Genomic DNA, 26,999 nt, shown 5'->3' with positions numbered 1-26,999 from the left:
CAAACTAGTTTTGACAAACAAAACACTAGGGTCAGTAATGAGGTAAAGTGATACATTTTGTGTATTACATCATCGACATAGAAATGAGCATATGCTATTTACTGTATGTTACAACACACACACACACGCTTTAATTACATTGGGCTGTATGTTGCATCAGCAGCCAATTATCACCTGAGGAGAGTGAGTTTGCCTCAGTTGGCCAGAAGCCTTCCACTTTTTATTCTTTGCACACATCCCCCAAAATGCATCGCCTTCAAGCAAATTGGATGAGGGACAGGGAAACATATTACCACCTAAACACAGTGACAACAAATAGACAATGACAGTAATAATCAAAGTAATTTAGTGGGAATAATGAAGGATGCATCCTGGACAGAGAGTTGTAGAACATCCAGAGGTGAAAGGCGTGGTGAGAGTAAAATGGCTTGAGGGATGATGAGTTCATCTTCATTTGTCCATCAAAGTGACAAACAATCTTGTATTATTCTGTGATGCTTGTAGTGGAGTTGAAGTGTTTTCAATTACTACAACGTGATGAGGAAAAAAAATACAACAACCATTATGTCCTCATTCTGCAATAGCAGTAATAATTTGTGTTGGTCTGTTTGAAGCGCCTCCCCTGTGCGGTGTTAGGGGGCGAGGGGGTGACTTCCTTCCTTTCAGGGCACAGGTGTTAGCAATTAACTGCTCCTTGGGTGAGGCTAAATATGTCATGAAGCAAGTTTGCACAGGAACTAAAACATGTCTTTGCATAATTTATTATAAATCTGCAGGTTTCTTGGTTTTAGTAATGCAATATTGGTTTCTCATGCACACTTAATTGTGTTACTTTATGTTCAAATTAATCAGAAATAGTATGTTCTACTGATAAATTGCTGTCAACATGTATGTAGTCAACGTGTTTGGGGTGAGGGTCACTCGGCGAATAGTGAAGCTTCGGGGATAATTGCTCATTCAAATGCACAGTGGAGGTGATTTAGGTGAGGGTTAAAACAACAAGAAAAATAAACGCTAAAAAACTTAAAACTACCGTATTTTCCTAACTATAAGGCGCATTTTAGGTTTTTAGGTGCACCTTATAGTCCGGAAAATACGGTAAATATAAAAACATCTTCACAAAACACTGACAAACATTTACAGTATGTTTTCTAGCCCTAACAATATTACAAAATATAAATAGAAAATAAACCCGCAAGTATACAACTGTGCAAACAATGGCAGCTGGTCAAGAGAGGGTCTACTCCATGTTGCATGGTCCTCACCATATTACTTTCCTTGAAGACAAAAGAAGAAATGAAAATATTCACTGTGAAATACAAATATTTTGAAGTTTGGTTATGCCTCTTTTTAGATGAGCATGATTAGTGTAGTATATACGTATGTCTAAATGGTCAAAGATATTTTACCTTTAAAAATTTGACGTACACAATATGCAAAGCAAGATAGTCTGGGCATGATATTCTGATGGCCAAATGTCTTTTGACATCACATGCGATTGGCAGCTCAATGTCCATAGATGTCAGTTACAAGAATCTTATCAATAATGTAAAACAGACCAAGATGCCATGTTGGTTATGTAGTGCTGCTGTTGCAGTTAATCTAGTGTCAATATTTGGACCTGACAGTAAAGACACTTCCAAGACTAAACTCAGCAAACATGTATGATATTTTTATGTAAATTCAGTGAAACAGCATTTGCTTGCATCCTCACCTTTGTTGCCTTGGTGGCTGACAAAACAAGTCTGAGACTATTTTGGATTTTCTTGAGTAAGTGACAAAATGTATGCGTCCCCCAGGATCAATAGGAAGTTTGGCTCCAAATCTATATTCCTCATATTTATGTTGCGTTTGTCCATTTAGATGAGAATGAGAAAGAGAGTGTGTCTGTGTGTGCATATATGTACCTTTATGATGTGTCTTGAGAGGAAGAGAAAGATGTATTGAACAAAAGCTAGTCACAGTGTTTGAACTGCTCTATTAAAACAATCTTTATTTTTGATATACTGAAAACGAGCGAGGCTGACAGATCACAGGCGGGATGTCAATCTAAAAGAGTAGTTTTGTTGTTTGATTTTGGTTTTTCTTGAAATTTTGTTTCTCATTACTGTGCAAGGCCTCAAAGAGGGGAGAAAACTGAAGCAAAGCAACAGTGCCTGAGCCCAGGGGCCCCAGGAACCACAGGGGTCCCTACTTTGATGGAGGTCTGAGCATCATTAGAACAGATAGCATGATGGGGTCAAAAAATATGTAAACCCCAAGCAACTAAAGTTTCATGCTGCCTTTATTGTGACTTTATGTGACTGATATAGGCAACATTGTTAACTTGCAGATGGAAATATACACTGAAATGAATTGTACAATCTGCAAAGACAAAAAGATGGATCAGCAACAAGAAAGCGCAGAACTGTAGAATATCTCAATATGGAAATAATGTAAATCATTGAGCTTCTCTAACATAGTTAACTCTTCCATGAAAAAATACGACTACGAGTGCCTCTGTTATGGGGTCAATCAAAAAAATTAATGGCGTTACATTTAATTTTTTTAATAAAGTGACTGGGAGCATTGAAGGAAACTGGCACATCTTAATAAGTCCAAGAGGAGCAGGCTGTCCAAACAGCAAAGAGAAGTAACAATTGTGCTCTAAATCATCCCTAGTCCTCAAAGGTCAACCATATTTTTGGAGTATCAGTGTGATGGCCGACACTAAATTCAAAGAATAGGGAGGCTACCAATGAGAAAGTGTGGGTGATAAAATTTGGCGCATGCCTTATTATCACACTATATACGTATATAAGTGGGAGGATTCTGCAGGATTTTTTTTGCGTTTCATAGCGTGGCCTTATGTAAGGTTCTGTCAAGATAGAACATTTGTGAGGAAAATATCGAACATTATATAAACTGATCACAAGAAGACGGTTATACATTATTACACAATGGAGAGGACCGCCACAAAAAATGATCCCAAAAAGTGTTAACCTTTATATTTGTGTTTGTTTATCAGTTTATTAATTATAGATAGATGATAAGCTGTCACTAATGCCATTGGCCCATTAGTCTACAGGGTGGAATGTTCATTTGATACTCCTGTGACTCAAATGTTAAAAGTAAATTCTTGTATTTGTAACTTTGTTCAGATCCTCGCCAAAATACAATGACACTTCTTTGCTGAATCTGCTTTTGTAATTCCTGTGGAATCCTTGACGTATGAGTTACTGTGTGAAAATCCTATGGGTAATGGGACTTAAAAAAACAAAGATGCTTGTGGGCAAAGACAGTACTATATCTACTCAGTTCTTTAAACGACAAGCTAAAAGTATGCAACCTAATCATCAAATTAATCTGTTAGATAAAGAAACATTTCATTAAATTTCAATTCACCTTATATCCTTAAAATTGAGTAACTGCACAGATTTTAATTCAAATTTGCGAAATGCATTTAAGTTTAGTTTTAAGTGTTGTGTCATTTCCGTTGTGTACGTGTGTGTGTGTGTGTGTGTGTGTGTGTGTGTGTGTGTGTGTGTGTGTGTGTGTGTGCGCGTGTGTGTGTGTGTGCATGTTGGGTAGCTCTGAAGATTTCCCTTTTTCTTTTTCTTTCTCACTGCGTGCCTCTATGTGTGTGTTCCCAGTCAGTGATGAGCCCCTGTCTCTGACACGACTCTGCTCTGTTAAGGTCAAGCCCTACAGAATGTCAGGGATGATGACACGCATTGAAAGGTTTCATCTAATCCCTCCATTTCCTCTTTCCTTGTATCCCTCCAACCGGACCCCCCGCCCCCTCCATCACTGTTCACTCATAAGACAGACATACAGCATCCTTTACCGACTGTCTACGGCAAGACTCGTTGTGAGTGCTTGTCGGCCTGTGTATAAATAGTGTCAAGGCAGACCATCCCACTTGTGAAGCCAAATCAGAAATGCTTGCAGCCCCTTTCTATTAGTCAGCATGTTTGAGCCAGTCTCATAATGATGCTGCCCAATACTTTTGACGCACATCTTTCTCACTATATTCACGATATATTATGCTAAGTAGAATTTTGAAAGCATTTAAATATTCCTTAGCATACATGGATTATTCTAAGAAGGTTGATTGATTATTCTAAGTTTTTCTTCCAGCCATTGAAAGGTACTATGTTAGCATTTCCTAAATTAGCAATCACGTCGAGTCCAACAGTAAACTCCATTGGCACCTGAAAGATGGCCACAGCACGGTCTCAAACATCTGTCATCTACTTTGGTCCAATATCTGGATGTTACTTTGTACTGTGGTCAAAGTAAAGAAATAATGCAAGGAGCTCAAGATGTCTGGTTTCCTCTGCACTTGCTCAAGCTGTCATTTATCCTCTCACCTCTGTGGATTGCGTCTGGAACAGTGGAAGGCTGGTGGAGATGGCAAGAGCAGAGGGAAAGGGGGGAAATGAAGGATTATATGAAGAAGCAGCAGCACTTGACGGTAACTGGTTGAGATTAGTGCCTTAGGGGTACAGCAGTGGCTGTGATTTTGATACTGCGCCCCCAGCTAAACGCTGAAGGCCGCCTTGCCTGGAGGAGTCTGCCTTCACCCATAGGCAGTCAAAGATTGTTTTCGTACTATCTCCTCCTCCTCCGCACCCCCACAGACACCTGTCATCTCCAATGTCAAAATTCCACTCGGAAAGGAAAAGACAATGCAAAAAATAAACAAAAGAAGCATGCTTTTTGTTTTAAATGGCACACTGCATACAGATGTGTGAGACAGAAGCTCGCAGGAGCTTGAATCAATCCAAGTCACCACAAACACTGCTCTGATGGGCAAAAAAAAGGCTTATTCTAATGTGAAGATGAAACGGTGAGAGCATTTAACTATACAATTTTAGTACCCAAAATTAGCACCCTTCTAATAATAATCGTTATGACGGTAACACAAAATAAGCCATCAATATACAGTACACACACAGAAAGCATTTGGATTTATTTTGAATATAATATCAATATTTACTTGCACACTAAAATCGATTAACCTCCAAAACTAATCTGCAAGGTATTTTATTGTCTTTGAACGTGAAAAATATTGCTGTTACCGCGCCGATCCTCAGCTGTTTTGTAATCTATACAGCACGTCGGACGTCTTCAACACTACTTCAACTTTCGATTCGCAATTGAACTGATTAACAAAATGTAATGGTTTGGTCCCATCATTTTAGCGACAAACAAAGCAGGTGTTTCCCATTTTTTTCCCTTTTTAGTTAACGCCTCACTCACCCTGAGTTCAGACAGTTAATCCTTTGATTCTGGCTCAACGGAGGTCTCGTGAGGCCTGCTGATGTCTTACGTTGAACAAATTAAAAGACCTCAGGGGTGTTCAACCTAAAAGCTTGTAAACTCTTCTGTTGTAAAATAACCATAATGATTTGCTATTTTGGTCTCCGCACAGTTCCTAGTAAAAATGGAATGGACTTTTGGTGAGTGAGCTGTACTAGATAGTAAATCAAGATTTAAAGCCACCTTGAGCAAAGAACAAAACGGAAAGAAACAATTATATGATCACGGAGGTGAAATCTTCCTTAGGAATGCTCGAGTTGACGTGACATTGGCAACCTCGCCAGGCGGTGTTGTAGCAGCCAATGGGGGGCAGAGGACACAACTGAGAGTAATGGCCGCTCCATGTCATCAACCTCACACTGGTTACAACACACTGCCATGTTTGCTCTTTTTCTCCAGTTTAATTCCTTCTGTTTGTTTGTTTGTTTGTTTGTTTGTTTGTTGACCTTGCTATGTCAGCTGACCTCCCTCCATCCAGGGCCATGAAGAGAGGAGGGGGACGCTGACATTTCTGCATGGAGAAGAAACAAAACAGCATATACAAAATGGCCCCCCACCCCCTCCCCTTAGATACCTTTGCTCCAAAATATGTGCGTGCCTTGGATGTCTATGGCTGTCCTGACGGTTCTCTCCCACCACTGCCAAAAAAGTGTCACAGCATTGTGACAACTTCAGCGACTACAGAGGCAATGGGTGACCCATGGCCGACGGTAGGGGGAGGTGGGTGCCGAATCCCCCACCTACCCTGGAACCTGACAGATGTCATATACCTCCTCCATGGGCACCTTCTGTTTCCTGTTCACCTTTCTCCATCCTGCAGCGTTAGGGCTCCTGTCTCTACCTCGTCAAAGTGCACACACATATAAACGGGCAAAGCGCAAGGAGGGACACCATCTTAAACCACTGTGGGGTTTCAGTTGTTAGTATGTTTGGATTGACATTATTCGCAATGAATATTTCCCGCTTAAATTAACATCTTGAGTGCACAGCTGCACCACCATATCCTTCCAAGCAGTGTGTTTTTGATAAAAGCCTAACATTGGCTTGATGCTTCCATTTTATTCAGTTCATCTGTTTGCACGGAATCGTTTTATTTATTTATGTGTTTAAATACTTGTTTTAATAGACAGTCTTGCGTCTGTGCTCTCTGGCATTCATAGCGCCTTCTCAAGGGTCGTTTCCTGTTATTTACTAAAGGATTTTTTACTGAGAACAGTTGGTATTTTAGTCTTAGCACACCCCACTCAAAACCTGTTTGCACAGATTTTCCCATCATCTTTCAGAGCAGTTTGACAGAAACACTTCAAAAATATGAGATTCTGCCTCGTTCCATTGTCTTATATCAAACATGTCGCCTGCCCACTCTTTGAATAACAAGTCCAACATAGCAACAAAAAAAAAAAAAAAAAAGCTCTCATGGTATTAGATTTCCATAAAGCTTCTGCTGGCTGCCTCCTTGCAGACATTGTGCATCATCCACTCCAAAAGCTCTACTCGATGGAAATGTGCAGACTAAATCAGATCATGGCGCTAGATAATGTTCACTTCTCACTCTGAAACATTGACACGGGTACGAGGCAAAGGGGATCCTGTGACTAAACCATCAGTCATGTTGACATTTGGCACGGGTGATGGATATTCTAATTTCCATTTTCTATACAGGTACAAAGGATGGATGACGATTACTCGTTGGCAAGGTTATTTCAACTAAACAAAGGAGGAGGCCTCCAGCATCACTGCAAAGCAAGCAAAGTCATTTGACTGTTCAAGCTCACATTTGGGACTTGTACCTACAAAGTAAACATCAGCAATTGGAAAAAGGTGTTGCTAACACAACAATCGTCTTGATTCCGAGGGGACCTGTAACAGGTTCGACTGTCGCTTCTATGACGGGCCTGACACCCTCACCTCATTTTCACACAACCTGTTTCTCACATTTTGTCATTGTCGCCACCTCCATAATTATTTCTTTAGCATACTTTCAGTTGGCTTCAAACTGCGTAGACCACAATTTATTTACAACAGCATCTTCCTCAGGCAGACTCCTCCAACGCTTATCCGTCAAATTCTTCAAAGACCCAGTCGTGCCAGTGATGTGTTTGATGAAATCCTTTGACATATCAGCGCTGTAGGCTTGTTTCGCTCTCCACAAGTTGAACTTTTTTTTTTTTTCTTTCTATGCTTGGAACAAGTTTCATTATGCTGAGCTCAACTCTTGCCAACACCGCATATTATATCTACACCAATTGGAGGATAAAATACAAATAGTATCGCTACTACACTAAATGGCTAAATGTATTGTAGTGAAAATCTTTACGGTCCATCTCTTTTGTGAACATGTCTCTTCCTTTACACTGAACAGTCACAACATTAAGCTTATCTGAATGAAATCCAAGACAAAGTCTGTGTCAAACAATGGCCAATTTAATGCTGAGTTATGATCAAGTCTGTTACAAATTGAAAATGAGAGTATATTTGAAAAGATAATCATAATAATGATGTTCATCAGCCTGGACATTAAATATCTTATGAATATGGGGCTTGTAGCTACATGAGAGTAAAAATGTTAGACATAACTCTTGCTATAATGCAATGCAGTGAACTGATGCAAACGTAAGAATAGTTAAATTAATATCAGACTGACAAAGTCAATTATAACTCAACATTTTTCTTTGGATTTTTGTCTGTGGTCTAACGTTGTGGTGTGTTAGTGCATAATTAATAGTAAATCGGTGAAGGTTTGCTAATGTTGGCGAATGCGGCGAATGTTGCTTTTTCTGGCAGCGTTTGTTTAGGGTTACAAAAAGTTGCAGAGACATCCGCTAGAAATTCCCAAACAGTTTTAAAAGTCACACTTTTTCTTGTCGTCATGTTTCAAAATGTATTTGCAATAAGAAACACTGTTCGCGACTGTTCAAATTCTTTGCAAAAGGCGAACATGTCTTACGACCTTGAATGAACCCTGATAAAAAAAAAAAAAATAAATAAACTTGTGCGCAAACCTTCACCGCTCAGTGAGATACGGGCTTAGAACAGATTTGTGATTTGGTGTAACATTGTATCCTGATTTATAGGTGCTAACTGCACTTAGCTCCTCTGCAGGACAATGGACACAAAGCATTCCCTTTGTGATTTTCAGTTCATCCTTTCACAGCTGACACCGGACAAGAGCATTCATAAAGCATCCAGCACTTGAGACTTTTCATAGAACTGAGATCTCTCTTCCACCTCTGTCCTTCTGCCTCTCTCTCACTATCACACTTTATCTCTCACTCTCCATCCACCCCCCACCTCCTGTGTCCAAAGCTGTCCACCCTGCCATCTGTCATGTAATGTTTATGAGCCTTTTTGCTTTTGTGTCTTGATGACCACTGTCACAGAGAGATACCCATTACCGATGCGGCCCTGATGAACGATGTTACCCAGACGCGTAGCTGACACCCTCGTGTCCTTGGCCGCAGAGAACGCTGTCTGGCTAGCCTTCTCGGCCAGTAAAGAATGAGGACAGGGGGACCTAGGGGAACGACTGAGGACCTGTCCGTTATCCTGTCGACAGGATGCTCATATTTTTCTTTTCTTCCCAGCGCCGTCTCTCATTTCCCCTTATCCGGCCAATGAAACTCCAGGGCTGGTCAGCAAGGTAACAGCGATGATGCCGTCATTAATCGTAAAAGTGTTGAATAGTGTCCTTACCGCTCACCTGAATACATATCTACATCTCCACAGATGCAGTTGGGGAGCTAGACCCCCTCTAGAGGCTGCCACAAGGGTTAATATAGGTGAGAACATGATGAATGTGCTGTGTGATTTCATCTGTTGAATTGAATTGTTTGTTTGGATGTATCTTTTTGCAGGCTGTGCAGCCACTAAAGGCAAGTTTTTATCACACTGTATTGTATTAAATGATTCATTTTCCATGCGGTTACATGCTATTGTTAAAACAGTGTTGTGAAAATGCTTTCGGACTTGGCCACATCCATCCTTATTGGTCCTATTTTAGGAGATTAAGAGATTTTAACACACACTTTTGAAGTCTATTATCACATTTATTTTACCATACAGGATTTACATAAGCTCTCTTGCCTATAAAGTTCTGGTTAAATATTTGCCAATAAGTACACCATATTCCACAAATACAAAAAGATAATAATCCACTTTTTTAATTTCTCTACCATTTTTTCCTTAGTCGATCTGGAGCCGATCCCAGCAAATTTTGGGTGAGAAGCTGGAATTGGTTGCCAGCTACTCGCAGGACACAGAGACAAACAAGCATTCACACTCAAATTCATTGTCACATGTTTATTTTAGAACAGGTGTACTCAAATCCATATCTTAAAAAGGCCACTGGCAATTTTTATGAGTCACATGCGATAATACTGTAAAATTACAAATCAAACATCATGCATTCAAAACCACAAAATAAAATGTAATTTCCATTTTGATATATATTGGACTGAATACTTGACCAAAACTGAGAGATTTGCCACATTTTAAGCATCATTTCCTATTTTTGTTTGCCTTCAATGTGTCCATCAGTTCAGTCATGATTGTGAGAATAGCTTACAAAATCGCTGAGCACTCTGTTACTCTGCAGCCCCAATCCCAAGCAACACCTGTTAGACCCCGCTTTTTCCTATCCAACACCCCAATTACGGACAAACCCTGCCGCCGTTAACTACTCAATCAAGTTTATAGATGACACCTTCATTTCAGTAAATCAGAGGGACTTGATGAATAACATTATTTCCCCCCTTCATTAAGACTTACACAAGTGGTGCTGCCACATATCGTAATTTATATCCCACTGAATTCTGGCGCTGATGGACAGAGGAACAGACATATTGCCATTTGCTCATATGCAAGTGCATGCACAAGAAGGATAAATGAGTGGGCATGAGAGTGTGGAGTACAAAAATGGCCTCAATAAACACATTCCCAATCACTCTGTCATGCACAACTCAACAGCTTCTGCAGAGTTTAATAAATGACTTTAATTGGCTGTAGAGACAGGCTAGCCAAAGGAGGCTCAAATATTCCATTTTGTCTCCCTTCTTGTCTCTGTCACACACATGCACGCACATGCAGGCACACTCTTGAATGAAGCCATCTCTTTACCTTTACTCACAGTTCCTGGGTCTGCTGTGGCTAATTAGTTGAGTGGGGTTTTAGGTTTGGTAATTAGACAGAGGCAGGAGTGACGGGGGCTGTGGGAGTTGGGGAGTTGAGGGTGTCTGACTGACTTGCAGGGAAAGAAACTGGACTGTCTGGCAGCGCCAACAGCCAGCCCAACAATGTCCCTTAGGCATCTGGCGGCCCGCACAACAGCGATGATGTCTTTCTTTCGTCCCACATGTTACAGCCGGCAAAAACCTGAATTAAAAAAAAAAAAAAAAAAAAGAAATTAATAATGAACAGACATCTTGTTTTTAAATTGGACATTATGGCCTGGAATGGTACATTTTAAAATAATTGATTTATCTGTCTTGTATGAGGGTACCAGACTAGTTTTGATACAACTAGCAACTTGTTTCTATTACTATATAAATGCCACACAACAAATACTTTAGTATTCATTCACAGGAATCATTATCTATATTCTTATTACAAGACATATATGTCTGTTTTGACTGACAACGTTTATGTCAGTGTGATTGCACTTGCACAGTGTTTCTAATAGTGTTGCCTTGGTTTTTTTAATACAGCTGTTAAACAAATTATAAAACTGACAGTATTGCAGCATGATGCAGTGAAGTACTACATAACTTTCTCTATATTTCATATTTAATAGCACTTTGGGGAGAATTCTTGCAGTTGAAGTGTTATTATTGTTTCCCAAAGTCAATGCCAATTTTAATAGTCAACACTTTTATGTAAAATTTGGCAAGCCGTGAGCCAGGCTGGTCCTTGTACCCTGCTAATAGAGCCCATCTACTGTACAGTAACTTGTAAACTGTTTAAAAAGATTGGATGGATTGGTCCAGGATGCAAAAGACATATTTGCTAAAAAATTAACAGTCAAAGAGAGCAAGCTATTTTCAATAATATAGACTGATCGGCCATTTGTAAAAATAAAACACCGCTCGCACAAACGCACGCACAAACGCACGCACAAACGCACGCACGAACGCACGCACGAACGCACGCACGAACGCACGCACAAACGCACGCACAAACGCACGCACAAACGCACGCACGCACGCAGTATTTGTCAAGTGTAAAAACATTTTAAAAAAAATTCACTAAATGTTGCGTAATAAACTATAAGAATATTTTCACTCTATTCTTTGTTTTAAAAATGTTAATGTTATCTTTTTTAAACACTTATTTCATTTGAAAGACTCTTTCAATTAGTGTTTTTGCGAGTTTTCATTAGCTATAATGAACTTAATTCTTCTATGGGTAGTAGCACAACATTTATAAGTGAGAATCAATAAACACAGCTTCACCATTGTACCAAAACTCTCTTAAGAAGATTATTGCAGTCTTTAATGCCTTGTTTACTCCCAGCAGTTCCAGGTTACTTCCCTATGTAGCCAGTAAGAAACCTCTTTCTGCAACACAATCCAATTAAATAAAGTGTTGTCTCTCCAGGTTCCTGTGTTCTCTAATTGGGGCTGTGACTGCTCACTAATCAGCCGAGGTACAGGTGGGCCCTGGAGGACGCAAAGACAAGGCTTCTCCTGTTAATTGAAGAGTTGCTAAACCTGGCCTCCTCATTGCCATGCAACATAGATGCAAACAGCAGCCAAGCATGCTAAATTTATCTAAACATCCATGTGCATCGCCATCATCTCCCCTCTCACCTTTTGTCGCTGTTTTTTTTTTTATTCCATAATGCTGAAACAACAGGTGTGTTCCTGAGGTGAGTGTGATAATTAAATGATCATCCGCTTGTGTTTTTGATCAACTTATTCGGTTTCACTTGTACCTTAATTATACACTTTACCCCAATAAGAAGAGAGATCAACTTTGAATTGATAATTATGCATGCACTTGTAAATGTTCTTAGAGTTCCAGGAAGCAACAATTGCAATGCCTAATTTGAATGTACCTGTTTCCCCCTGATTTACTCCGCAGAGTTTGGCTGGGTGTGTTTGTGATTTCCTGTCCCATCTGGTGAAGCTAGCCACCGTGCGTGCTGGGTCACACCTGTATAGTATATCACACTGGGTTGTATTGTGAGCGGCCACCTGGATGAGGAAATAACATGTCGGTGGTATATTAAGGCTACAGCCATCTTATGTCATTTCATTGTCTTTAATTTCTAAATTCTTTGGAAAAAGGCTCAAAAACTTTTTAAAAGTCTCCAAGTGTGACCTAATTACATTTGAAAATAGGTAGGCCCCTCATGCAGAAATAGCACCTAGAATGTTTGCTTTATTGCCATAAACAATACAAATGACAAATATCAAAGTGTAAGTAGGGTACAGTAACATTCTTTTTTTTATTTTCTTTGCGTGGGGATATTTTTGTAGTACAAACAGCAATTTCAAGTTTGACTACTAGTTAAATTGACACTTTTTTATTATTACGCGCAGCTTTGGGGCATGTGAAGGCAAAGATTGATTGTTTGGATTGTGTTTCTGTCAGCTACACGGGCAATAAAATATCAGGCACACCTGGAGCAGTATTCACTTTTGACATTTCCACGTAAGCCCCTAAAAGACAAACAATGAAGTCTATAAAACATTTATGGTGGATGAAGTGCTGGAGAGCGCTAAAAGGTAGCGGAGTGAAGGCATCTGGTCTGAAATGAGTGAAAGCGGGTCTGAACATTAAACACTGGGATCATTTTGCAGCGCCAACTGAAATAGAAGTTAGATTTATAAGTTTAGGCAAGATTTTTAAATGCAAATTCCTTTTTTTTTTCTTCTGATGTCGGATTCTGATTGTGCAAAGAAATATCTTCCAACTGACCAAACACTTCAAATTGCAATAACCTTTTTTTATTTGGCATTACAAAATTAAGCATACATATGTATCACAGTTGTTTTGCATAGCTGATTTATTAATTTGGCAAAATCACCATTGCCAGTTTTGCTCATTACGGGTCATATTTGCATTGCGGATGATTTTAAAGTGAAAGTAGATTTTTTCTCTGGCAAAAACCATTTACAGTTTACTATTTGAATTACAGGGAGGTGCCACTTCGACCACCACCTTGCCGAGGTTCTTCCCTGCATACATGTAGTCCACGGCTCTGAAGACTGACTCCAGGCCGACAAACCTCCCTTCTTGGGCCAAATCCCCATAATCCACCTCGCACGTGAGCTTGCCCATAGCAAACATCTGCATCATACGAGTCAGAGCCTCCCTGTAGTCGCTGATGAAGTGAGGAAGGAAGAATCCGCGAATGCTTGCAGACTTCTGGAGAAGCTTGACAGGTAGAGTAGCCCCTCTGAACTGGGGGATTCCTGACGCAGACTGGTAACCTGAGATGAAGCCAATGACTATTAGTCGGCCTTTTTTAGCCAAACAGTTAATTGCCAGTTCAAAAGTGCTGCCCCCGACTGATTCATAAACCACGTCAATGCCTTGTGGGTACTCTGTCTTCAAGGTCTTGGCCAAATCCTCCGCTTTGTAGTTAATTGGCCTGTCACACCCAATAGACCTAAGGAAACCTGCTTTCTCATTGGACGAGCAGGTCCCGATCACATGACAGCCGGCCTGTTTGGCAAACTGCACCGCAAACTGTCCCGTTCCTCCCGCGGCCGCAGTGACGAGAACTGTCTCGCCCTTGGCCAGGTCCCCTAGACGCTTCAAGGCAATGTAGGCGGTAGCGCCGCTGACGAGCAGGGTGAGGAACTCGGGCTTTGCCGAAGGGACAGGCACGCTTTCCTTGGCGGGAACCACGGTGTACTCAGCGAAGGCGCCGCTGCTGAAGTAGGCCACTGTGTCCCCGACGGTGCAGCGGGAGCTGGCGCTGAGACCGAGGCCGACAACCTCACCGATACCCTCAAATCCGGCATCGAAGGGAGGTTGCACAGTCGGGTCATAACGGCCTGCTGAATAATTGATATCGGAGGCGTTAATCCCCACAAAGCTGAAAGACAATGGGGGGGGGGGGGGGGGTGGACACACATTTAGGATGAAAGATGAGACAAAACGGTCAATACGTCGATCCATCTAGAAACTTCTATAGTTGGATTTGTTCTAGAAACAATCCGCTTTTTCTTTTGTAAAGAGCTGCAATCTCCACTGACAGGAAATTCTTGTATGACACAACACAATGCGTGATATCATGAATCATTGCCTTCAGACACCCATAACAGACTGCATTTTCAAAAGCATACATAGTTGGAGCAACACAAAGATGACTCTTCATCATCTGCAACATGATGGAATGAAACATGTGAGATGGAGGAGTTGAATAAATAAACTGTCTTACTGTCTTTTAGATCAGCATTTAGGTCTCATTACTGTGCATAGAAAGTATGCTGATAATACTTCCTTAGGCTAGGGATGGGTCAAAGTGATTGAATAACTTGATTGCAAATTCAAAATAAAACGAGTACCACAGACAAAACGGAAAATACAAGAGGGGACATGGGGTCAAATAAATAAGTGCGGTACTGACTTTCCAATCTATTTAAGAGTAAACTCAATTGTACAGCCTTAATCCTGTCTCTCACGACTATAATTGGATAGTCCTTAAAATACTAAACTTTAAAAAGTAAAATTAAACATCTTGTTTTGATTTCATACGGAATTGTAGGCAATCACCCTGATAAAGGTTGAAATGTAAAAAAAGAGATTTGAGAATTGATACACTTCCATTATTGTCTCAGATTGCTGCTATGCAAGTTTTTATTTGTGTGCAAATATTTTCAGTGTGTATTACATAATTATTGGACAAGTCATATTTCTGCGTGATTCATATTTGTGACAGATAAGACCAGTGTATTTATATTTGCTGAAAAAAGCCTTGATGTGCTTTTTACTCGGTTTGCTGAAATTAAAACATCTGAGATACAGAACTGTAACGCCGACGTGATCAACAAGCGCAAAGTATCTGATGGTCAAAGGTCTTAGTTTACAAGCAAATAATCACCATCCTGTAGGCTATAATATGATCTTCACTCAGACTGGTGCAAAACTACAATTTACTGGGCCGTAAATGCCACAATATAAAACCTAAGCGGACTATAAAAGGTGTGTTTAACATAAAACCTCTGGTCAAGCATGCATATCGAATACAAATCATATTGTATTTTAAAGTATTGCATCCAGTAGGATTTCTAACTTAAAACTCTTACGTTTAATCCTAACCTCTTAATAACCAGATAGTTGGGAATTGTGTTTAAATCGCCCAGAAGTACAGTGGCCAGTATTCTGCTCCTTTGAATAGTTGAAAAGACAGTGCTGCACATCTCCTCTCTCATCACATGTGCTGGTGGTACCAGTGGGCCCCCCATGACTTTGTATTCACAGGTTGGTGACGTAGACAAACATGAAGACAGAGAGGGAGGGAGAGGGAGAAAGAGAGGGGGAGATGCCGAGATGGATTGATAGACAAATGCAGAGAGGGCGGAACTTGGAATTACAGTACAGCTCTTATTCCTCACGTATTTTGCCATCTTATGATGTGGATGATTGCTGCTTCTGGTGGACATGGCTGCATGAAAACGAGGCAAGTAGGGCTAAAGCCGATTCTTTTATTTACAACTTGCAAACACATCACAATAACACACATAGTGGGAGAACACGATTGTGATCTTTATTCAAAACGTGCAGAAAATGACAACTTACCGATTTCGGACGAGCAAGTCTGCGTCTGCGGGTGTAGGAACCAGAACAGTTTGCACCGAAGCGGCTTCTCTAAAATTTGGGCTCAGCTTGTTTACGATCACCTTTTTCATACTGCTCGCTATGGAGGATCCTTTAAAATCAATGAAGTGAGCCGAGTAGGACATATCGATGATGGGGCGTCTCGGAACCGGAAGAAGTCCAGAAAGTAAATCGTTGCCTCTTCTTCTCGAACCGACGAGTGAAAACAAAAACGCCTTCCGAGCACTTTTCGTCCACATCGGGCTGGACATTGCCCCCTAAATGTGGCAAAGTTCACGGGCAACTTGAGGTGGCGTTAGCCTGCTAAAAGCTCGTCCTATCCGCGTACAATACAGAGGCCCAGCCCCGCTCAAACGAGCCCATTATGTTGCTTTGAACCGTGCACAAACATAACGGTTACCGCGTAGCGCGACTCTCGTTTGCTTACGCAAAAGCGTCTCCCTCCATATGTGGAGTATTTAACACAAAACGTTTGGCTGAGGCGAAGCCTCGGAGGAGAGAGAAGCACAGCAGCGACCCACACACGCTAGTCGGCGTCGCTGGAGTCCCTCCCCTTTCCTCTTCTTCCCGGACGCGACACTCACTTCCTAGTAAGGTGAAACAAATCAGTCCCCGCTTCCCAACACATCCTATTCTCCGTTTCTTCAATAAAAAATAATAACAGCGTGACTCCCGTGTTCACATTCAACACTCGAATAATATATATATATTTTTTTTTAAAAGAGCGTAGCGCGTTTATAGGTCAAGCAACGTGTTGAAAATGACGTGTTTGCATGCAGAGTAGTACACCTGTAACCTTAACTTGGACAGCAAATTGAATGGGCAGATGTTATCTTTTTTGGGGGAGGTCAATTTGTTTTAATGACAGTCGCGTAACACATTTCAGTCACTGAATTTCCAACTCAGGCTGCGTCGCTTTTGTACTTTAATTTTCTTCAAAGTAAAATAACGCGGACGTAGTTTTAATATTTCAGTGTGCTTCAAGGTTCTTGTTTGTGTGCTTTTCATGGCAACATGAGAATCTGATGGGTTGCTATTGTTGGGTTTCCTTTTTACAGCAAAGCGGACAGGGAGGGCGAGCGAGAGAAAAAGAAAGGGAGAGAGAGAGAGGGGGAGAGAGAGCGAGAGAGAGAGAGAGAGAGAGAGAGAGAGAGAGAGAGAGAGAGAGAGAGAGAGAGAGAGAGAGAGAGAGAGAGAGAGAGAGAGAGAGAGAGAGAGAGAGAGAGAGAGAGTTGGTTGGGTAAGGGGACAAGACAATTAAAAAGATTGACAGGTAGCCTCCTCTGTCAGGGGTGACGCTTGTGGAGAAGGGGAGGAGTAAAAATGTAGCAGGAAAAGCCACTCGATGCGTCTGTCTATCAGTTGAGAATGTCTGAAACAGCTTCTGGATCCGTCGTGTTTCAATTTTGACTTTTTTTTTTTTTTAAGAGGGGAAAAAAGCTCGGATCTGTCGCCGGAGTAGCCCCCTCCCTCGTTTGTCCCCCTCGTTCTTTTAAGAGACAAACGTGTTAGTAGTCCATGTCGATCTGATGTGTTGTTGGCGAAAGCTTTGGATGCGTCTTGTTCGCCTCTCAAGTGATTCTTTCCTTCTCGCCGCATCAAACAGCCGCCCCCCAAAATGCGACTCTGTCCTCGAGATGCAACGAGCGATCGTTTGCACCACTCCTAGAGTGTAGGTAAGAGCGCAAGACAATCGGTGGTTATTATTATTATTTTTTTTCCTCACGCCGAAAGAAAGTGGTTTGAACGAGAAGGAGGAAAAGTCTCCGCCGGACGCGTGAGGCTGGATCCGGGCGGGCTGAACTGGCGTAGTGGTGACGGAATTGACATTAACCCATCTAATGCCTGTGTGTCTTTTTATCACCCTCTCTTTTAGGGTTCTGGCTTCGGACGAAACTGCAGGGGTTCGTTTTGTTATCAAGAAGTGTGCGTGACTTTCACGTCGGATTTATTTGTTTGCTTTATTTATTGTTTTAGTTTTGTCGTGCGTAAAAAGTGCAGCAAACTCGCTCCATTCAAAGACATTGAAGATTGTGGATTTTTTTTTTTTTTTAACAAGCCTAAGCGAACTGCAAACTTTGGCTTTCGACCTCTTTCCGATCCAGCCACGAAGGAGATGAAGGAAGATGATATTTGATGGACATGAAGGTCTCCCGAGCTGCTCCAATCCGTTCGTAATTTTTGAGCTCCACGTCGCTGGAGCCGATCCAGCTATTACGTCTAAAAATATCTGCCAGTGTGAAAAAGAAGACTGACATTTTCAGCTCCGAGATCAAAACGCTCTCCCACCAAAAAGGGATGATTCTTCACCACTGACAAGTCTCGAGTTCTTTGTAATTTCTGCATGAGAAACATTGTGGAGGCTGACGGTCACTATGCCGAGGAGAAAGCAGCAAGAGCCGCGCCGATCAGCAGGTATCACCCGCCCCTTTCTCCCCACTCGCGAAATACTGTACTTATTTTATATTCATTCATGTAGTCTATTTATTTAACATTGCATTATTTTGATTGTGCTGCATGCTAAAATCACACGATTTAACTGTTTATTTACATTTATTTTCATAATGTCCCTACCCCTCTCCAGACCCCTACTTTTGTTATTGGTGTATAATTACAGAGATGACACGCGTTTCTGTACGTTAATCCATTTTGATTATTCATTGACAGGGACGTTTTAGAGATGGAAAATTGAACAGAATGTCCCTGTTTTGGGGGAATAAAAGGAAGCTTTTGAGGTCCAAGAGTGAGTAATGTTGAGTGGGAATGAAAGGGGGGAACTGGCAAGTGACGTCTCTTTTCTTTTTTTTTTTTTCTTTTTTTTTTACAATTTATTAGAGGATTGCCATCCTTCATTTGACCGATGATTGATCGCCTGTCACGTGGCTCTCTCTGATCTGTTCATACCTGATAAACTTCAACAAATTCCTCTGTTAAGACAGGCACACTGTCAGGTTTAACGTTCAACCCCTCTGTTGGCTCAGCAAGGATCAGAAAAAGTTTTGATTCACGACGAGAAAATTAAGGGAGCAAAGTCAAATGAAAAGAAAGTATGGTGTGCGTGCTGCATGATTAATTGTACAAATGCACGTAAACAAACACATTTCTGTCACATCAAGCAGTCTTTTTGTCACTAAGAAATGCTGTGGGTTTTTTTTTATTCATTTTTTTTATTCCCATCCAAATTCACCTTACATCCTCGCCAAGACTCAGTGTGGTATCGGAATCGATATCCAGCGCCGAAGGGGAGTCTAATATTTACTGTGTGGCCAGCTGATAAACCCAGGTGTTGGCAGAGAGCTGACACCATTGACTTCTAGTGGTTTGGATCTGGACTCCCCCCTTTCCCCCTTTCGTCTCCCTGCAGCCTTTAAACAAATGTAAATGAGTGACAGGGGTTTCTACCTCTGTGCTAATGAGGCTGACTCTTTGAAGTTAGGCATTAACAACTGGAATGAACAAAAGACAGTTACAGAATTTTAAAGAGATTTTGAAATATGAGGTGCAAAGCGGGTCGAAGAGGAGGGCCAGCCGCCGAAGACTTTGAACTCGGCAGGTTTTATCTTTTTAAGCGTAGAGCTGCTGCTGGTGATGTTGAGGAGGAGGATGTGGAGGAGTCGAAAACGTGCAACCGGTGCTCACGGTCGACTTATTTTTCTCTGCCCTTTCGAGCAAAGCCGCGCTCGCGTGAATTCAAACCCAGATTGTGTGGAAAATACTCAGATCCAGATTTTCAGGTAGACTTTTTCTCTCTCTCGAGTGCACGTGCGTGTGTCGGAGGTTTGGTTATTTCAATAAAATACCCCCTCTGGAAAAGGTCACCCTTGTTGGAATCAGAGTGACTCTCATTAGCCCTCTGCATGAAAACATGACATCTCTTTGACCCCACCATTCCCCGCACTCCCTCCCGTTCATATCACACACCCCATTGATCCATCACATTGTCCACTGAGTGCCATCATCTGTTGTAATGGTCCATCACAACTTGGCATATAGGATGTTTTCTATTCTCCCATCAACTCGACAGTCGTGCAAAGTAGCACCCGCTCACTCTGCCATGATCCAAATCGCATCATATAACTAATATACGACACACACACACACACACACACACACACACACACACACACACACACACACACACACACACTCATGCAGGCGCACACACACACACTACACTAACATGAGGCCAAATAGTGCCCTATGGCTACCTCTTAGTACAGCAAGGAAAGCGCTTAAGTTCAGACATAAATCAGAGCCAAAAAGTTCAAAACAAATATCAGTGTATATATCACAATGTAAGAACTCTTAAATGTGTTTTTTTTTTAAAGTTTTTAATATGTTTATTATCAGCATTTTTTTTTTTTTTGATAGTTTGCCAGGTGATGAAATTATTATTGCAGAATATTATTGTGACACTCTAACCTGGTGATTTATAGACTCTATTAATATTCATCCTGTTTTACAGTTAATATTTTTTGTTGCTTTTTAAAAAATTTTATGAAACACATTTGTTAAAATTTAAAATACCAGATAGATACTTTTTTAAACTGGGTAATTTTTGTAAATCCACTAAACTGGCCATAAATAGGCGATACTACGCTCTCAGTATTATTTCTGTTTTATTTGAAAATAACTCCGATACAAAGAATGTTTTTTGCACGAAAAAGTATGGCGACAATAATAATTTCCTTACTTTTGTGTGCGCTGTTATCAAATTTATAGACCTGTATAATTGAGCGACTTTACTGAAAGGAAAGAAAGCAGAATAACAAAAAAGATTGATGCTGTCTTTTACTAAGGGTAATATTCAACTTAAAAGGATGCCGATGAGTAAGAGAAATAGATTTTTTACATTTTTTTATTTATGTGGCTTCTGATGGTAATTATAAACGTACGTGTGTGTGTGTGTGTGTGTGTGTGTGTGCGTGCATCCAGAGGGGGGAAAGGTTGCTATACCCGTCGGCTTCATTAGAGAGAGCCCTAATTATCTGTGCTGCTGATGGATTTGTGACAGGCCCTAACGATTAATGCTGACAAATTCAGTAAGGTGTCAAGTCCGCAGCTGCCTTGATGTAATCAAGCTGATATTATACAGTCCCCATAGCCCCTAGTGCAGCACCAACTCAATTTGCCTGTGCAGGTGACAAATGGACTTTGCTACCTGACTAATCACGTCAGGAGACAATGCCAGTTAATGACCTTTAGTAAGCCCTCGCCACACTCACCGCCAACCCCTCCTATAACCTAGTAATAAGCATGTTGAAGCAACGACGGCGAACCACATTTTATTTCTACTTCTTTTCCTTAACATTATTTCACTTCAAATGTATTTCTGTAATTAAAAGTGGAATGAAACGTTTTCCTTAAAAAAAAAAGTGAGCGGATGGAGCATTCCCAACTGTTGCAGAAGTTTTCCTTTTTGTATTAATGACCACTTCCAGCTTCTTCATGTATAAGCCTCTTGTGAACCCTCTTAAAATAAGGCATTCCGTAGACGTGTTTACACTTTAGCGCATGTTGCGCTCCTCGGATTAAATCACGGCCACATCAAAATATTTTGGCTGTGTGAAAGTTGGAGGGGGAAAAAAAAAAAGGGCGTCCCGCCTCAGTTCTGTCGCTGCCTCGCTGAAGGCCTCCAGTTTATTCCCAGCTGGAGGCTTGCTGTGCCCAGGGATTAATGATTTTGCATGCTCGGGGTAGCTAAGATTACACAGCGACCTTTGTGCTCTTACTTGATGATACTGTTATGTGATATTCTCCCCCTGAAATCAACAGTATGCCCGGATTTATGTGCCCCACCGCCTTTCTGTCTAAACCGTTGTCCCACGGAGTGTGTCATCTCGAGGTGTGCTTGTTCCCCAGTTTTAAAAAAATATAGAACTGGCATTTTTTTCACCCCACCTCCAAAATTGTCAAATATCGTTCTAAGGATAACACCGTATTTTAAAAAAACAATTGTGTCAAAATCAAAGATAAAAATTACTTCTATATGTGAAATTGAGAGCGTAAACAAATCCATTTCAAGAGTGTAACTGTTAGAGAGAGTGTATCTGAGCACGTACCGGTGTTAGTTTTCCTGGAATGAATAACTTGAACGGGTGTAATTGTAACCATACCATGTTAGTCATCCTCTGCAGGAGGACCCATTTTCAAAGACACTACACACACACACACACCTCATCTCTTTTTTTTTTTGTTTCCCTACTGGAGCACAAAAACAACCTTAGAAAAGTAGCTTTCACATTTAACACCTCAGTCTGTCAAATCTGTTCACTCCCCACAATCAAAAGGGGAGCTGGAAAACACATTGATCCACAGCAACCCCTTCTATTTCCATTTTAGTTTTTACTGTGTGTGTTTGAGGCATTCCCTCGTAGTCAGCGTGTGTGTGTGTGTGTGTGTGTGTGTGTGTGTGTGTGTGTGTGTGTGTGTGTGTGTTATTCGGACTCAGCTCAAGGTTACTATAGTTAGGGCAGAATTTCTGTTAGCATGTGGCATTGATTGGATATATCAATAGCAATTTTTCCTCATGGGCCATCTCACAAATTGTTTAATTTGGTCCATTTAAAGGCTACTTTCATGTCACTAAGACTCTTGGTCTGTTGGTTTATGTCTCATCTGTGCTCGCAACTGTGCACAGTTTGAGATGAGTGTTCTCAATACCTGCTGCAACAGTATAGTATCGATTACGTATGACTAATAGCCGCTATTAGGGAGGTTTAAACATGGTGTACTTTCATAGATAAGGAAGTAAAAGACCAGGATATGCAGAGACCACCTTGTTTCAGGGCATCCTTAACCAGACATGCCCCGAGGGCACTCTCCCATCAGAACGGGTTGTGTTGTCCTTGCTGCACTTTACGCACACTGAAATAGATGCATGCACGCAGACCACCACACACGCGCACACACACATCTACCTAATGATTAAAGTGAAGCCAGCTCCATGGGAGGTTACTATGCAGGTGGCTTAGTATGATGGGAAATGATATCAGTAAAGTAGCCAGATGTGCTTTGTTGCTTGCCTCGCAGTGCATAAAAACAGCAACAAGTCATGGGATCCGAAAAAGAATGAGAGAATGAACTTTAACACGGATAGAAAGCTGCCTTCCGGGACTGAGCTGACAATGAAGTTTTTTTCCTGATTTCCGTCGAATTTTTTTAAAATTTCTGAATGATTATTATTTATTGTTAATTTTATAATGTCGCAGCAGAAAGCAGTCGCAGTGAAGTCTTTTTGTTTAGTGACATTAAGATGGGATCAAAACTTCTGATAAATGCACGCATGCTGTTATCAGCGCTTTGAGGGTGAATTTCTTTTAGTCGAGGAAATGTGAGATTTAAGGGCAAATTTATCGCAACATTGCGGCGCATTATTTAAAGACATGAGGAAGACAAGCGGGGAATCGCTGGAAGGAAGTAGTCATGCAAGATTTAAGGCGCAAAAATTTGACATCTAAAATTTTCTTAACTAAAGTGTTACATTTTTGTAGGCAGGGTACATTTGCTCTCTTGATCAGTGCATTGGCTGCGCAAGAGGCAATGCGTAAGACTGCTCGAGCCAAATTTAACATGTTGCTTCTATCAATAAAAGATGAGCAATTACAGAATATTTTGTCTAATAAGTATTTGAATTCCTCAGTGCAAGCAAAAAACAACAACAACATGGAGCTTACCCACTCATTACATCAGTAAGCAGGGGGAGTGAGAGAGGCTTTGATGCCAACAAACAAACAAGACAAACAAGATGGGCCCACTTCACAAGAGTCCTATCCAGGGACACCCAAACCCGGCATGCTCCTCTGCATCATCTAATGCCCCCCCCCCTTCTCTCTCTCTCGTTCGCTCTTGCGCACCCCCACCTCTTTTAAGGACCTCTTATCTCGCCTTTTACCCCTGCACTTCCTATTTCCTTTTTTTATTCCTTGCACTTTTACACTCTCCTGTACAGCAAGTTTCCCCGCTTTTTTGTCGTAAGGAAATTTCTTGTAACAAAAAAAAATGCAGGCCGTTGTTGGTGAACATCGGCGACCTTGAACGAACCCTGACGAGAAAGCAACATTCGCTGCCTTCAACAACAACAAAAAAGTCGCAATTGTTCGCTGCTCAGTGAGATAGGGGCTTAAGGTCGGCAGGCAGGGAAAAGGGTGGACGTGCCGCTTTTAGGATGTGTATTAGAGCTGACAGAAGAATGAGACGATGGACAAATTCTCCCCCAACAGCTGTGCCCGCCGCCATTATCCTGACAGGTGTCAATTAAGAATTATTGCAGGCCAAATGCCCCCACCCCCACCATTTTCTTCCTCACACACATTTAGTTGTATTCTTCCCAGCTCCTCCCCTGACATACGGGTGCGCACACACACACACACACACACACACACACACACACACACACACACACACACACACACACACACACACACACACACACATCCAGCTGTCGATATAGGTGCGAGAAAAGTAACATTTTACCCTTGTCAGTCTTGTCATAGATGTTGCAGTCTCACTCCTTTTCCTCTTTGAGACAGCAGCCAGCAGCAGATGCTTGCTGATCAATGACTCGGCATGCTTGACCGTGCTTGATTATGATGATCGTTGTCTGTCACCGAAGGTGTGAGAGTGGCCTTTTTTTTTTTTTCCATGTGTCCTTTCCTGCTTATTTATCCAAAAACAATGCAAAAATGCAGGCATGGCAGTGACATAAGATGAACACAACATTATGACCTGCAACTGTTTTCGTATTTTGTTGTGGAAATCATTGAATGCCAGCTCGTTAGGACCGTAACACAGATTAGTATTATTTCAATATTTGAAAAAAATAATCCTGAAAATACTTGGTAAATATTTGCAAGTTAAATATTTGACAACAAACCCATTTTAGTCATTGTTCGACCGATGTGGTCCACTAAAAGTATGAACGCTTATGTACCAGACACATTCGGTGATAGCCAAAAGGTAATTACTTGAGGCTAACCCCGATTGCTGTTAGCGATGAGAAACAAGGGCAGTGACACAACTGAACTTCATCATCATCTTAGTAAATATTTTACTCTATGTATGATTAATTTATGTTCCTGACATTCAAATGAAATGTTCTGCAAGGGAATTTCTATAGGTTGGCATCTCAGACTATTTGATGAGATACAACACGAGAATAGTATAAACAAATGCTTTTGCTGACTTAATAATGTTCTGTTTTATTGACTCTCTCAGGGAGAAATTCAAGGAACAATTAGATGGTTGTAATTTGCACTGGCTTTAGAACTGCGTTACATCATACTGAGAGCTTAATTTCTATCAGCGGTAGTACTGTTGTCATGTGTTGAATTCTTCCAAATTGCAGCTTCAGAGTAACTAACATGTTTCTTACCAGATATCCACTATGTTGGTTTAACACATAGCTGCCAATATTCTACGTCTCTAATGTTATTTCTGCTGTGGCAGACACTTGGCCATAGCGGTTTCAGTATGTGTGAAAAAATTAATTTAAATAACTTTTTCTAATTCCCACTTATAGACCATATCACATATGTTTGGTGCATTTCAAAATTGTATTGACCTTTTGGCACACACTGTTTTCAGTTCCCATACAGAATAAGCACGAGGCTGCTTTGTAGAAGCAAGAAGCAAAAACGGCAGCACAAAAATAAAAACAAATGCTAGTACAGAAGATTGTCCAGAAATACAAGATTTATTTGCATGTTCATGTTGTGAGTTTTGGATTTACTCTCTTGAAATAATTTTCCGCACAGATATTGCTGTTTTTTTTGCTACTCCCACTTTAATTGCATCTCGTGTTTTATAGTAAAAGAAGCCATCTGAGTGAATCCAGGATGTTTTTAGAGTTACATTATTATGCATCACTCCCCCCCCAGCCCCCATCACAAACCGGAGTCTTTTTTTTTTTTTTTTTCCAATTATTTATTTATTTTTATTTCTTCCGGCCTATATCTTCTCTTTTGCCTGAAACTGGCAATGGCCTGTTTCGGAGTGATTATCAGACCTGAAAATATTCCTTTCCCCATGCAAATCACTTAGCATGCATGCTCTCTTATCATTCTTGCTTTGCCCCCGCTCACCCTAAACGCTTGTGTGTAATCAAAGTAAACGGCAGCTAAAGCTAAAAGGGAAATGCTCTTTGTGGAGATAGATGGAGGGATTAAATATTAACCGGATGCGGCTGACTTAAGGCAAGTGTTTTACATAGCTGCTCTTGCCGCAGATGCCGTGCATTGATTCCATCTCCTTGGCGCCTTCACCCATTTGGCTGCCTGTTGTTAATTTTTCACTATCATGGGGCTGGCGAGGCCTTTAGAAAACAGAAAGGGAGAGCAATGAGCGGATCACTCATCCACCTCGAACCCCCTTCCTCATTCTGTAGGGGCAGGTGAGATGGATGATAGCAATTTGAAATTTTGTTTGTGCCTGTGATCATCAAGATTGTTTTTGGTATTACCACAGTGTAACGATTGCAGTGATTAATTGAGGCGCATGCACGCAACTGGGAGCACAGGAATGGGCCAGACTCGATGTAGCAAGTTCTCTGCCTTCTCGCCACTTTGGCTTGTGAATGTGTTGTTAATCAGCTGACCTTGAGGTCCTACACGGCTCCCTTTGGCTTTGCAAACAACAGCACACTGCCCCTCTTGTCAAGTCACTTCCCTCACTTTCTTCTCTTTTCGCGGTGATTGTCAGAGAAATCAAACCGTTTAGCAAAAACAAAAACAAAAAAGTTGATTCACAATGTAATATTTTTATTGTGACAATGAAAATGCACATATTCATTGTTTGTTGTTTCCATGGGTATGTTACTACCCCATGGATCACAGAGGCATCTTGTTAACGGGATGCATACTAGTGGTGGTGACCCCCCCCCCCCAAAAGTAAACAAGCATGTGCACAGA

At 41.1% G+C, this 26,999-nt stretch overlaps 2 protein-coding genes and 1 long non-coding RNA gene across 6 annotated transcripts in view; 2 read left to right on the top strand and 1 right to left on the bottom strand.

Annotated features, from left to right (window-relative positions):
- Positions 1–11,928: 11,928 nt before the first annotated feature.
- Positions 11,929–14,940, top strand: LOC147052317 (uncharacterized). Of its 2 annotated transcripts, none has more exons than XR_015066979.1 (3): positions 11,929–12,153; positions 12,382–12,513; positions 13,442–14,940. It is a non-coding gene; the product is annotated as an uncharacterized LOC147052317 (long non-coding RNA). The 2 variants fall into 2 exon arrangements; XR_015066978.1 differs by having other exon boundaries at positions 11,929–12,166.
- On the bottom strand, positions 13,235–16,759 carry LOC147052316 (prostaglandin reductase 3-like). Its single transcript, XM_085919154.1, has 2 exons — positions 16,054–16,759; positions 13,235–14,347 (listed from the first exon to the last, which is right to left on the bottom strand). Exons 1-2 carry the CDS (start codon positions 16,341–16,343, stop codon positions 13,417–13,419), a joined length of 1,221 nt encoding a protein of 406 aa, XP_085775280.1. The 5' UTR covers positions 16,344–16,759; the 3' UTR covers positions 13,235–13,416.
- A 554-nt stretch (positions 16,760–17,313) lies between these two features.
- LOC147052315 (teashirt homolog 1-like) overlaps positions 17,314–26,999 on the top strand; it is a 30,925-nt gene continuing 21,239 nt past the window's right edge. Inside the window, exons 1-3 of one of the 3 annotated variants that reach the window (XR_015066905.1) lie at positions 17,314–17,768; positions 17,969–18,507; positions 18,760–26,263. Coding sequence is in view for 2 of the 3 variants with exons in the window: in XM_085918176.1 (XP_085774302.1) it covers positions 18,468–18,507 (40 nt within the window). In the remaining variant the exon portion in view is untranslated. Of the gene's footprint in view, positions 17,769–17,968; positions 18,508–18,759; positions 26,264–26,999 lie in introns of those variants that run through there. The other 2 variants (XM_085918176.1, XM_085918174.1) reach the window with 2 other exon arrangements.

This window comes from Syngnathus leptorhynchus, chromosome 8 (genome assembly GCF_054491065.1).
Source record: "Syngnathus leptorhynchus isolate UIUO chromosome 8, UIUO_Slep, whole genome shotgun sequence".
Taxonomy (NCBI): Eukaryota; Metazoa; Chordata; class Actinopteri; order Syngnathiformes; family Syngnathidae; genus Syngnathus; species Syngnathus leptorhynchus.
The sequence above is the reverse complement of the archived record's forward strand: the minus strand, read 5'-3'. Positions and strand labels throughout refer to the sequence as shown.

What these genes read in the sequence shown, in the direction of transcription:
- LOC147052316 (XM_085919154.1), bottom strand. Translation starts at nt 16,343, where the DNA reads ATGTCCAGCCCGATGTGGACGAAAAGTGCTCGGAAGGCGTTTTTGTTT. An exon ending in GACTTGCTCGTCCGAAATCG is followed by an intron (nt 14,348 to 16,053) that starts GTAAGTTGTCAT and finishes ATTGTCTTTCAG; the next exon opens with CTTTGTGGGGATTAACGCCT.